Genomic DNA, 13,344 nt, shown 5'->3' with positions numbered 1-13,344 from the left:
CGTCAATTGTATTTTTATGAGAGCAGTAATGAAGTGCCTATTTTTATGGAGTATAAATGTAATATGTTCAGATAAGTAAATGTGTGTTCTTCCTACCTCGTACCAGTAAGTCTGAGCTTTTGATTTTCTTAGTTATTTTTTAATTTAGTGATATTACCTTATACTTATGCATAGGAGGTAATGAGTTTAAATTCCTTCGAAAATTAGTTTTCATTGCCTTCAACTTGGCATTTGGACATTTTCAGGAGGACAAAAAAAATATCGACCATGAATATACAGTATTATATTTGTGTTGTGCAATCTTGTCAACATAATCTCAGTTTCTTTAGCACCCCAAAAATGTGATGCCTTCTTAACCTCCATGTTTACGCATCTGTGCATGACACCATCGTCCACGTGTGTCACAAGCACATGCACACTTTGGTCAGAGAGGAATAGATACGATTAGTGTTTGCATGCCTGTTTATTGTGAAATTGATTGATTGTTTATTGATTGTAAAATCAGCATACGCCACATATTTGACTAATATTACGGTTGCTACGATTATGAGCCTAATTGCATATATTTGATCAAAGTATTGTGTTTACATGAGATAAAGTTTAATCGTAATATTGCCTAAATCTCATTATAATCGCATTATGTGAATGCAGTCACAGTTAGCAATAATTTATTCACCAGTCATAATGACACACGCCACTGATGTGACAAACGCGGCATTGGAGTCGGTTCGTACCTCCGGTCTTGGGTTCCACAGCCGCACCACGGGGTCGATCCCGCTGGTGGCCAGGAAGCAGTAGCTGGGATGTGGCTGTAGGCAGTTCACTATAGACTCGTCCCCCTGTAAGATCCGCACCAGGTTCGTTGTCTCTTTGTTCCAGATGAAAAATGACCCATCATCTGAACCGCTCACAATGTACTGGCCTTTACTGTAGAGCGACAACCAAACAAGTCATGTGCTGTCGTCTTATATTCAGATCCTCGTTTAGCAGCAGATAAGACATACATCATAGGCATAGACAAGAGATTTACATTAAAGGGGGAATTAACAAAAACGGTCAAAAATGACCGGCAGACTTTTGCTGAAAATTAAACTGGGATATCTGGGTGCAGGTAACATGGAGAAAGAGAATACATTGTTTTAACATACTACCAACATTGTAACAATATAAACCTGGTTAAAAATCAGCAAACTCTGATGCTTTTATCCAAGTGACTTACAATGCATTCAACATTGCATGTATTGCCTGAGAAGAATCAACCCTGGTTGAGCTACAGGTCCCATTTTTGACAAGTAGATTCAAAATGTGTAACGCAAGAAGAAAAATGACAGTAAAAATCTAGTTCAAATAATCAAGGTGTGCTACTGAAGTTTAAATGAGAGATGCCATCAAAACATCTTTAAATCATGAAACTAGTGTATTGAAACATTCTTAAGGAAACAAATAAAAATGCATCATTAATATGTATTAAATATATCACCCAGCCCTAATTAATTAGAGGAGAATAATGCGTCAGTAAACTGACCTTCCAAAGAAGTTTGCTTCCTTAATGTCAGTGGTCGTGTTGCAGTGGCCACAGTAGCGATGCTTGTAGTCGAAGCTTCGCTCTCTGAGAACGATCTCATCCTCCGGGATGGACTCTTTCCGGCTGAAATTATGAAAGCGGATGGAGCTGTTCCCCTTTTTGTCGTCAGCTAGATCAGATGCATGAAAAATATCCAGAATCCTTATTATTAAAATGCATCCACAAACAAAATCTAATATCAAAGACAGACAAGACAAGAACCTACAGGAGTCTGTTTTTGAGAAGAGGGCAGCCTTGATGTCTTTGTCGAGCGCGTCACAAGCGCTGCTGTGCGCCTGGTCTGGAAACTTGCCCTTGAAGTCATCTAGACACTCCAGGGCCTCAGCGATGTACTTGAGCTCAAAGAGGCAGCGCGCTAAACGGAAGTGCGCCTTCAGGTGGCCTGGGTTCAGGGACAAAGCCTTAAGACAGTCTCGCAGCGCATCATAGTGATCACCGTCCCTGTCAGAGACGAGAGCAAAGCCACATGATGCTCTTCACATTAAAACAAGAATTAAAACACTAATTATTAAGGGAAGACACCACAAAACCATTGTTTTTTCATGCACTGGTCAATTTGAGACTTTGGAAAGAATGGTAATATTGATTAGTTAAAGGGGTGATGAACTGAGAAATCTAATTTTCCTTGAGCTTTTGACATATAAGAGGTCATCATACTATCAGAATATCCTGTAAGTTTCAGAACTGAAAACTTCCTTGTTAGTCCAATAAATGCTTTTATTGACACCAGGCACAGCGAACGACAGGTTTCTCACAAAGTGTCTATGACGTAAAACTAAATTGTGTCTATGACGTCAAAGGGTATCAAACACCGCCTCCGCAGAAGATCAACGTCTACTTCAACACTGCCTTTTAGTCCCGCCCACTGATTCGCGCATTACATGAAACTCATTATAATGTGCAAAACTGTTATCCAATCATAGCAGTGGGCGTTTACTTCCAAGTCTTCAATGCGGCATGCCCATAAAAACGAGCGGTTCAGGAGCTAGGCTCAAAACCAGGGTAGAAAATAGCCTATTAATTATTCATTTTGATGTTTTTGAATGTAAAAACCAAGCGAACGTCATAAATTGACCTCAGACAAAAATATAAAACTATATAAAAAAGCCAGTTGGTGCGCCTGTGGTGTCTTGCCTTAATGCACAAATACTGTGGATGTAATTAAACAAATATAAACTTGGCATGCGCTGTATGCATCTTCTTCAACCTGAGATGTGCCGTTTCCAAAATCAAAATAATCAAAATGTGATATTTTTTTAACCAAATCATGCAGCACTTCTTGCATCAAAAGCATTTATCATACCATTTTCGTTTCATGTATGCAGCAGCACGGTTTCCGTACAGCATAGCATTCTGACTGGCTTCATGGAGGCCTAGACTGTAGAGCTGAATGGCTTGAGTCCACTGCTGCTGCGCGAACGCTTCATTAGCCTGTTGCTTGATCCTCTCCAGATAAGGAGGAAGATCACTGGAGCCACTGATGCACAGACACGAATACAGACAGCAACAATTACTGCAACTCAAACTAGTCTGTGACAAAGGAATGGGAAATAACATCATATAAACAGGACAGCGACAGAATCAATAGCCAAGTTTCCAACCATCTATTTTTATGCTAATTTTGGGATATAGCATAAAAAAAAAACGCTAAATAGAAACACCAAAATGTGCATAAAATCCCAAAATGTTTCATAAAAAAAGTATGCACTCAATTGAGGCAGATAATTTGTTTAATTCCGATAAGACGTGCATAAACTACGATGGAAACACATTTACCAAATCAATTCCTCAATGCACAACAAAAACTCACATGACCTTAAAGTGATTGGATAACTGGACTAACCAGTGGACCAATCGCTTTGCAAATCATCTCAAATGTTGGTTTGGTCATTCTGAAATGCCTGAATCATCAAAATGATTTGGTTTAATTTCCTCCCAGAACTTTCCCAAACACCAGACATCCGAAAGGAAGATAACATGACAGTATTCTATTCATTGAAGCGCAAGTTTATGATGTTCGTAAAAAGAGCCACCGTGGCATCCCCGATTGCAGCAACTTCCATTTTTATTACACATATTTTACACCAATTTCCCAGGAACAATCTAGTCTCCTATTTGAGGTAAGTGAGACAGCCAGAAGTTGAATTCACAACTTTGGTTGGAAACATAACTAAAGATGCAGTCGGCATAACACACATGAATCAATGTTACCTGGTCAATTTAGCCAGTTTAAGGCGGCTTGCAGGAAGATGAATCCCATTGGACACACCGTTGGTGGTTTTTCCATTTTGTACCTCTGCCAGAAGATGAACAACAATTAATCAAGAGCAGACCAGTACAACACAAGGTTAATTCTTATTTATATATATAATCCTAGTTATCGATCCTAACAACTGGTTTTAAGATGTGTTGTTGTGAGACTAGTTCTTCCTCGAGATTCAATGTTTTAATAGCTTTTCTCATTTAAATGTCAGTAGTAAAAAGTTTTAGAGCCTGTAAGTTAGATACATTTCTGTGAAATAATTTCTGTCAATGAATCAATTCATCTGCTTTATCACTACAAAATGTTTTAAACATAAATCTACTTGTATACTTGAAACATCTTTTCCAAGTTGAAAAGATGGTTCCTTTGACTGAAAAAAGCAAATGCAGAAATATAAAATATATTTTTCCCATATTTCCATATTTTTTTTTGCTATATCATCAAGTCAAGCCATATTTCTGTACTTTTTACAATAAAAATAGTTTCAAAGCAACTTCACAGTAATAAACAGAAAATAACAGTATTAATGTTGCAAAGTTCTTCATTATTAAATTAATTTCAGCTGTAAATAAGTAAATAAGTGTCATTATTCAGCTCAATTTAGATCAAAGTTGTGCTAATTATTAACCATGATCCTAAATGCAATAAGACTGATTTATATATTTATAATTATTAAATAAATACAGTAGTCAACATTTGAACAAGTGGATCAAAACCTTTCATCAAAGTTATACATGAATTTTGAACAATACCCGTTCTGGTCTTAGGACAACTTTGATGAACTTCAAATGTTGACTACTGTAGCTGATTCCAAGACAGCATCCACAGCTTACCTGATGATGGGTGGCACTTTTTGGGCAGCAGAAAAGTGTACGGTCTCTGTTTGAACGTCAGATCAAATAAATATACCTGCAAACAGGAAGCATATGCGTAACTGTGAATAAAACATCTTTAGTGCTGCACACTGACAACAGAGAGTCAATAACTATCAGCACCAAACCTCACGAGTTAATTACCTGTTCTCCACCCATGTTTACCAGCAGTTCAGTACCGTCAGGACTGAATGTAACATAGGTTGCCACCAGAACTCGTAATCTGTTATTATAGTCAGGAAGCTTCACAGGTAAGTGACCTGCAAACGGAGATAAATATCTGTAAAAGCAGGTTTTTCCAGCACAGAAGTTCCATCCGGGAGCAACGCAATGATACGGACTACAAACCTGCGACATAATACTGTCCAGCACCATCCGGTATCGATTGCCGTTTGTCGCAAAATGTATGAACACCAGCTGAGGTACTTTGACTCATAGACTTCCTAGAAGGTAGACAAGAATGTAACATTAAACCCTAAAGAAAGCATCCCTGAAATATAATCACAAGAGGAACGTGGATCTTTAACCAAGAATTCTATTTACTGTGTTTTCTGGAATATAAGTTGTTTTTATGAAATTAAACGTGCTTTGCATTAGTGACTTATATAATGCAATTAACATCAAGAACATTTATTTTTTTAAATTTCACTTAATTAAATTAGTTTCGGCTTGGTGTTTGTTATAAATGTTGTTTATAATGAATGCCAATATAATTTGTTTTATACCTATATTTTTCATTCTAGATCAGGTCTGAATACCGCACATTTTTGGGAACAAAGGAAACAAAAACACGTTTAAAGTGTTTAATGTTTGTATACATTTCATTTTACGTACTGTTATCTTATGTTATTTGTGATTGTAATGAGTGAGTGAGTGAGTGAGTGAGTGAGTGAGTGAGTGAGTGAGTGAGTGAGTGAGTGAGTGAGTGAGTGAGTGAGTGAGTGAGTGAGTGAGTGAGTGAGTGAGTGAGTGAGTGAGTGAGTGAGTGGTTCCCTCAAAAGTGCAATTTTAATGCAACTTATGTTCTGGAAAATAAAGTAATTTGAAATAATATTTCAAGAAATATTCCACCCCAATTTTTAATTTAGTCATTGTTTACTCACCCTCATGTTGTTTTTGCGAAAAGGAATGATAATCTGACACGTCTCAAATCTCATTTGTTGCCGCACTTTTTAAATGACATCAAACCTGCTGCAATAAGTCTAAACTAACATCTTTATTGATAACAACAGTGGTGAATGAGATTTGAGAGGGGAAGATTGTTAACAAATAATCTGTCTGTTCCTATTATAATTTCTGGGGCTAAACAATATTATTTTTGTATGGACATTCTGCCTCACATCTCAGTTTGTTTTCTAATTATTCTTTTAATAATACAGATAAAAATCACCTGTGATTGTGGATCATTCTGATGTCATAGAGCCGGACGAAAGGCCCATTAGCTCCCACAGCCATGTAGTTGTTGTCACGAGGGTTGATTGCCAGACACTTGGCTTCCACAAGCTGCCCGCAATACTCCGTCAGATCTATCAACACCTCCGAGCGCTTGCTGCTCTCTCTCAGATCATACTGCCTGGGTAGAAGGGAAATAAAATGGTTAACAGACTTGAAAATGTAACAATCGTTTACAACAAGTGTATGGGTCCATCCATACAGAATGTGTTTTTGCATTCCACTGGAGATGGTCCTCACTGCAGAACAGGAAATCTACATATCTTACATATACCTAAACCTACCCATCTCCACCCCCCGATCCCTAAACCCACCCCTAAACCGACCAATCTCCACCCCCTGATCCCTAAACCATCCCTAAACCTACCCCAAAACCTTCCCATCTCCACCCCCCGATCCCTAAACCCACCCCTAAACCTACCCATCTCCACCCCCCGATCCCTAAACCCACCCCTAAACCTACCCATCTCCACCCCGATCCCTAAACCCACCCCTAAACCTACCAATTTCCACCCCGATCCCTAAACCCACCCCTAAACCTACCAATCTCCACCCTGATCCCTAAATCCACCCCTAAACCTACCCATCTCCACCCCGATCACTAAACCCACCCCTAAACGTACCAATCTCAACCCCCGATCCCTAAACCCACCCCTAAACCTACCCATCTCCACCCTCTGATCCCTAAACCCACCCATCTCCACCCCCTGATCACTAAACCCACCCCTAAACCTACCAAATCTCCACCCCCTGATCCCTAAACCTACCAATCTCAACCCCCTGATCCCTAAACCCACCCCTAAACCTGCCCATCTCCACCCTCTGATCCCTAAACCCACCCCTAAACCTACCCATCTCCACCCCCTGATCCCTAAATCCACCCCAAACCTACCCATCTCCACCCCGATCACTAAACCCACCCCAAACCTACCAATCTCAACCCCCTTATCCCTAAATCCACCCCAAATCTACCCATCTCCACCCCGATCACTAAACCCACCCCTAAACCTACCAATCTCAACCCCTTAGATCTGGATCCAACTCCGCCCCCCTGGATCTCGTGTACTGCAGTGAGGTGCTACTGTTCCACTGCGCTACTTTTCCATTGTTTTTCTATGTAAACACACGCTAGACGAACGTGTTTGACCATTTGCTGATGTAGAGGAATTACATAATGTACTACAAACTGAGTAAAAACGTATTCCTGAGAAATGTCCTGCTCAAGTCGCCCTACACTATTCACAATTGACTTGACCGTGAAATGACACTATTGTGACCACACTTTCAGACACTGCATAAAGCTTATATTTTCCAACTGTTCATGTGTCCTCTACATGCAGAGCATTAAAGACAGCGAGGCAGTCAGCTTTGGCATTAGCCAGAGACCTGCTGTGTTCTTCATATCCAAACATCATTCAGTGCCAGGGCATTTGCATGCTCCCCGTTGGGCGATACTACCTTGCAGCCAACACAACATCTGGAGGTGCAGTTTTCAAGGGCATATAAGCTGGTTCCCATGAGCCTATTTAACTTCAAGGAGAACATATATGATTAAACTTCAGCTGGAGGCTTGTGTCCATCCCCTCGAGATTCAACACGGCTAACAGCACGTCAGCACCAGTGTTGCCAACTCTCGCTAGACAAATAAGTAACCGCAGCTTCAAAAACAAGCCCAATATCATTATATTATTTATTATCAATAAATGAGCCCGCAGCATTTTAAACTAAAACCACTAAGGAGTTTGAAAATAAAAACAGAAGTTATTTTACAAAAAACATCAAATTGCAACAAAGTGGGAGGGTACTTTGTTAGGGACACTAACAAAAAAAGACAAAACACACAAGAAAATGACTAAAATTTTAACTAAAATGAATATAAAAATAAAAACTAATTAAAAATATTAATAAAAGCAATAATAGTACCATATATTAATGATACTAAAATAACACTGGTATGCATTAAACCTGGGATTCCCAAACTTTTTGCCATCCGAATCCCTTAGACATTTACCCCAAAGATTAAATTAATATTTCAATAATTCGCATGTTCACGTTTCTCTGATGTTGCCGATAATAATTATAATATATAATAATTATAATAATAACATATGAGTAGTAGTAATAGTAGTATCGTTTAACTCTATGAAAATGAAGAAAAATATAATACTATTGTAAATCACAATTGTTCTGTTAAATAAAAAAATATTGATAATTATAATACTGAAATGCTTTGCGTGCTTTACTCTGGAACATGTAGCGCATCAGCCTATACAGTTATTTAATCACATTGCAGCCTTTGATTTGATAATTGCACTGAGCTTGATTGATCCTGATTATCATGCTGCCCCATTTATTTATAAAAAAAAATAATTCAATGCAATTATTTGCTTTTATCGCCTCACAAACTCAAGCACATCTGAGGCAGAGACTTCAACTCGCCCTACCTAATGATGCCGTCCTCAGCTGCGCTCCAGAAGGTGTTGGGCCACATGGGAGCCGTTGCGATCCGTTTGACACGGTTAGTGTGGTCTGAGAACATATGAATGGTCTCCTTCGCCGTCAAGTCGTGCACGTGCACCTTGGTATCGGCGGCTCCTGTGATCAAGATTCGGTCGTCGGAGTGAGGGAGGAACTGCAAACACACACGTTCATTAAGAATACACATTTTGGCCTATTTACAAGACACTGACTGAAAAAGCATAAACCTGACGTGGGCTTCACCTTGACTGAGAAGATGTTAGCTGCATGTCCTGTGTGCATAGTGATGAGCTTCCTGTGCCGGAAGGGATCCCAGATGATGGCATGCTGATCATCTGAACCTGAGGCCAGGAGACTAGAAAGGAACAAGCCCCGAATGAGTTTATGAAGAGACACTGAATTTGTGAAATGCAGCAAACTGGGTTTTACAACAGAACTTACTCTCCTTTCTCATTCCACTCCAGACAGTTGACACAGCCAGAGTGACCCTGAAAACAGAGACAATAACTCAGCGCTAAAATATACTAGCAATCCTAATATATACAACATGGCTCATGTGTGAGCGCAGCATTACTAATTTCACACATGAAGAAGTGTTTACATTGAATCTTAAAGATACAGCAGCAAAAACAGACTGTTGAGTTGTAAGGGTGTATATATATATATATATATATATATTCAAGAATTAGCAATAAAATATATTTATTTATATATATTTATTTTTAGTACTATTTCAAGTCACCATGAAACCAAACTCCATCAAAAGCGACAATAAAAAAAAAAAAAAGGAGTATTGCAGTATTTATTAAAAATGATTAATCCATGCACAAATAACTCCTTCTTGCAGCAACATCTCTTCTCTGATGACGTGTTTACTGACACGAGGGCGGGACGACCTGTCACTCACATGAGATCAACCAATAGCAAACCATAAGAAAAGTCCCGCCCTAAATTCTTGTTCTAGAAGCTGTTTCACTCAGATATAGTTCACTATAAAATAAAAAGTAAGTCACCATTTACTCACCCTGGTGATGTTCTAATGCCTGATGCCCTTCTTTCTTTTATGGACCACAAAAGGAGATTTTTATTTTTTATTTTTATGTTCAGCTCGTGCCATACAATGGCAGTGAATTGCAACCGGCAATACATACGCACGCAAAAAAATCCCAAAAAAGAATCAGTGTATTTTCTTCACAGAGTTAAATATCTCCAAACCGTAACTCCGTTTGTCTGATGATAGTCAGAACGACAGTTGACAGATGTGAACGCGATAACATCTTGTTGCGATGAACACAACGGTTATATTCACCATAGAGAAGAAGGTACCCTGTGTCCTATTTCATGTCGCGTGTTTGTTAATCCTGACTTCCCACAACGTGTGCTTTTTCTGGGCGAGACAGAGTGAACTGCGGCGCTAACAGAGTCACACGAACGTGCAGCTCAGCACAGAAGACCAACGGCCGAGGTCAGGATTTTCATTAAATATATTAAATTTGGGTTTGTTTTTCACCAAACCCAATCGTATTCCAGAACACTTGGAATATACGGCACGTGTCGTATGGGATCATTCTGTGATACTTTTGCGTTTCACTGCCATTATATGGACGAGCACAAACTGAACATTTTTATTTTTTTATTTTTAAAAGGGTGGTAAAATGCCCTTTTCAGAAGATGTAAAATAAGTCTCTGATGTCCTCAGTGTATGTGAAGTTTTACCTCAAAATACCCCACAGATATTTTTATATAGCATGTTAAAATTGTCACTTTTTGAGGGTTTGCAAAAACGTATCGTTTTTGTGTCTGTCCCTTTAAATGCAAATGAGCTGCTGCTCCCGGCACAGGGGGCGGAGCTTCAAGAGCTTGTGTTATTTTACCTCACACAGACATGCACTGAAAATGTTCATGTTCAAACCGGAGTCAGACAATAATGAAGAGACTCAAGAAGAAGTGACAACATGTAGAAGCAACAGGACGTCTCTGAATGGTTAGTTAATGAATTTATGTTGCTGATGTGGAGTTAACTATCTTCAATTAGCATATTCTGTCATGATAATCTATAAATCGTGTTCCGGGGGCGGGGTTTATGTAAATTCTAGGGTTAGTGATGTCACTAACCCATGAGGAATGTCGTGTAGTCCCAACCAGCCGTTTGTTGTAGTCCTTAAAAAAACTATTTCTTTAAAAGCAAATATCTCCTTTTGCTTTGAAGTTTGAGCGTTGTAACTTTGCAGATGTTGTTTATGCTCAAACAGCAACATTACACACTAACTAAAGTTAGAAAAGTGAAATCATAATCAACCACCCCTTTAATTCTCCTTTTGTGGTTCTTTAAAGAAAGAAGAGCAAATTATGACTTAATTTTCATTTTAGGATGATCTTTCCCTTTAAGCATTTTCTTTATAATAGCTTTCTAGGAGAAACATACTCATACATATAGTTTGCATTATCATTAAGATGTATGCGGAGTTTGGTCTTTAAATGTCTCAGTAGATTAGTACTTGGTACAAATCTGGTAAAAAAAAAAAAAACTGGCCTTGCATTTTTAAAAGTTCTTTTCACTTTTGTGTGCAGAAGGCATCAGGTTTATTATCGTTAACTAAAAATAAAACCATTTTTGGTCAAATAAAATCTATAAAAAAAAACTTCAACTTATTTTATTCCAGAGGAAAGCCGTGCCTTTGTTTTGCCCTTCAGGTTGGCGCTGTGTATGATGACGTCATGTGAAAAATATGAATTAACACACAATCATTCATAAATCACCTGTAGTTCGGCCTCCAGCCCCAGACGCTTTATAAACGGGTCGGTCACATGATAGTGTCTCTGGAAGTCCAGCGCTCTCTTCTCCTGCACACACGGATCGACATACATTACAAGTGCTTTGTACTGCATTTCTTTATAAAACTGGTTTAGTTTTAACCTGCATCCTTTGGTGCTCCACATTAACAAAACAACAACATGGAATAACATGAGGGTGAGTAAATTATGAGGGGATTTGTCTTTTTGGATGAACTATTGCTTTAAATATTTATAATTTGACTTCTACTTTTAAAAGATAAAGACGTTTCCTCACCCTGATCTGCCTGTGCAGAAGATCGCTGGTGACGTTCCGCAGCGACATGGTCTCACAGCACGTCATGGAGCGTCGACTCAGAGTGTTGCATCCAGGTGCCAAAGATCTCTGATCATCTGTGCAACTCAAGCCTCTCGGAGAGGCAGAGCTTCTGGAACGGTAAACGAGACAGAACGGCAGCTGCTCATGTCATTTTGCACTTTTTGGAGTCTCGGACCTGCTTACTCAAGCTAGTTAGAGCTCGATCATTTAACTGTCATTCTGTCGCATCTCATTTATTATCAATACATACACCGGTCAAAAGTCTGGAATAATTAAGATTTTTTTTTAATGGTTTTGAAAGAATGCTCACCAAGGCTGTATTCATTTGAAAATACAGTAATATTGTGAAATATTAATACAATTTAAACTGGCAGTTTTGAATTTAAACATATTTATAAAATGTAATTTATTCCTGTGATGCAAAGCATCATTACTCCAGTCTTCAGTGTCACATGATCCTTCAGAAATCATTCTAATATGCTGATTTGCCACTCAATTATTATCAGCTCTTAGTTATTAATAATTGTTCTTCATTTTAATGCATTTACTGTCACTTTTGATCAGTTAATATATATATCTTAGCCCAAACTTCTGAGTGTTTTACAGTTTTCACAAAAATATGACGCACCAAACACTTACTGTTTTCAACATTAATGATGATCATAAGAAATGTTTCTTGAGCAGAAAATCAGCATATTAAAATGATTTCTGAAGGACCATGTGACACTGAATACTAGAGTAATGATGCTGAAAATTCAGCTTTGTTTCACTGGAATATATTACATTTTAGACAGTTCTTTCAAATTGTAATCATATTTCACGATGTAATAAAACTTAATAATTCTAAACACTTGACCAATACTGTATGTATGAGATCTGAATACTACCTTGCCTTTATTATTTGAAAAATTCACAGTGCGTTTCTGTGTCAGATCTACATTTAAACGTCACCTAAATAGTGTAATCCAAATCTGGATGCATTATTAAAGCATTCTACATCATATGTTTATAGTGACATACGTTATATGCTATTTAACTGTGTAGTTTATCAAGCAGGCCTTATACCAATAACCTCAGCCATAATAAATTAGTTTATAGCAAATAAATGTATTAACCTGAAATAATTTGACTGTCAGCTGATGTGACGCTTTCACCAAAACATAAACAACAGTCAGTAGCATTAGCCGACTAGCGACACATTTAAACTAAATATTTAAATAAATACAAACACTTCTGGCAGCAGTGAAAATAAGTTAATGGTTATTTAATCAGAGTCGGTTTACAACTAAATGTATTTAAAAATAATAAAAAAGAGCATTTAAGCCACACATGTGCAATATCGTCTTACCTGAGAGTCTGTCTGGCCTTATTCTGCGCAGCTCGATAAATCGATATTTACCCTTAAAGCTGAACAGTGCTTCCAGTAATTAATTTCAATACTTTAATTAGCCGCTGAATAACACAGTCAGCTAATAAATGACTAGTTGTGATCAAGCATCGGTGAGATTTTGAAGCCACATTACTAACGAGTTCCTTGACTGAGCGCTGACAGCCCGGGTTGCCTGATCCACTGGAATACAGC

The 13,344-nt window shown here is 38.2% G+C and overlaps 1 protein-coding gene across 1 annotated transcript in view; it reads right to left on the bottom strand.

The window, feature by feature from the left end:
* wdtc1 (WD and tetratricopeptide repeats 1) overlaps positions 1-13,344 on the bottom strand; it is a 15,630-nt gene extending 2,286 nt beyond the window's left edge. Inside the window, exons 1-15 of the mRNA XM_079624528.1 lie at positions 13,111-13,344; positions 11,721-11,871; positions 11,411-11,494; positions 9,092-9,138; positions 8,894-9,005; positions 8,617-8,804; positions 6,111-6,293; positions 5,069-5,163; positions 4,865-4,980; positions 4,682-4,757; positions 3,797-3,881; positions 2,889-3,062; positions 1,791-2,026; positions 1,526-1,694; positions 735-927 (exon numbers count right to left, since the gene is read on the bottom strand). Coding sequence (XP_079480654.1) covers positions 735-927; positions 1,526-1,694; positions 1,791-2,026; positions 2,889-3,062; positions 3,797-3,881; positions 4,682-4,757; positions 4,865-4,980; positions 5,069-5,163; positions 6,111-6,293; positions 8,617-8,804; positions 8,894-9,005; positions 9,092-9,138; positions 11,411-11,494; positions 11,721-11,786 — 1,824 coding nt within the window. The 5' untranslated portion in view covers positions 11,787-11,871; positions 13,111-13,344. The remainder of the gene's footprint in view (positions 1-734; positions 928-1,525; positions 1,695-1,790; positions 2,027-2,888; positions 3,063-3,796; positions 3,882-4,681; positions 4,758-4,864; positions 4,981-5,068; positions 5,164-6,110; positions 6,294-8,616; positions 8,805-8,893; positions 9,006-9,091; positions 9,139-11,410; positions 11,495-11,720; positions 11,872-13,110) is intronic.

The sequence above is a fragment of the Phoxinus phoxinus genome (assembly GCF_949152265.1).
Source record: "Phoxinus phoxinus genome assembly, chromosome: 10".
Lineage (NCBI taxonomy): Eukaryota > Metazoa > Chordata > Actinopteri > Cypriniformes > Leuciscidae > Phoxinus > Phoxinus phoxinus.
This window is presented reverse-complemented; position numbering and strand designations above follow the sequence as displayed.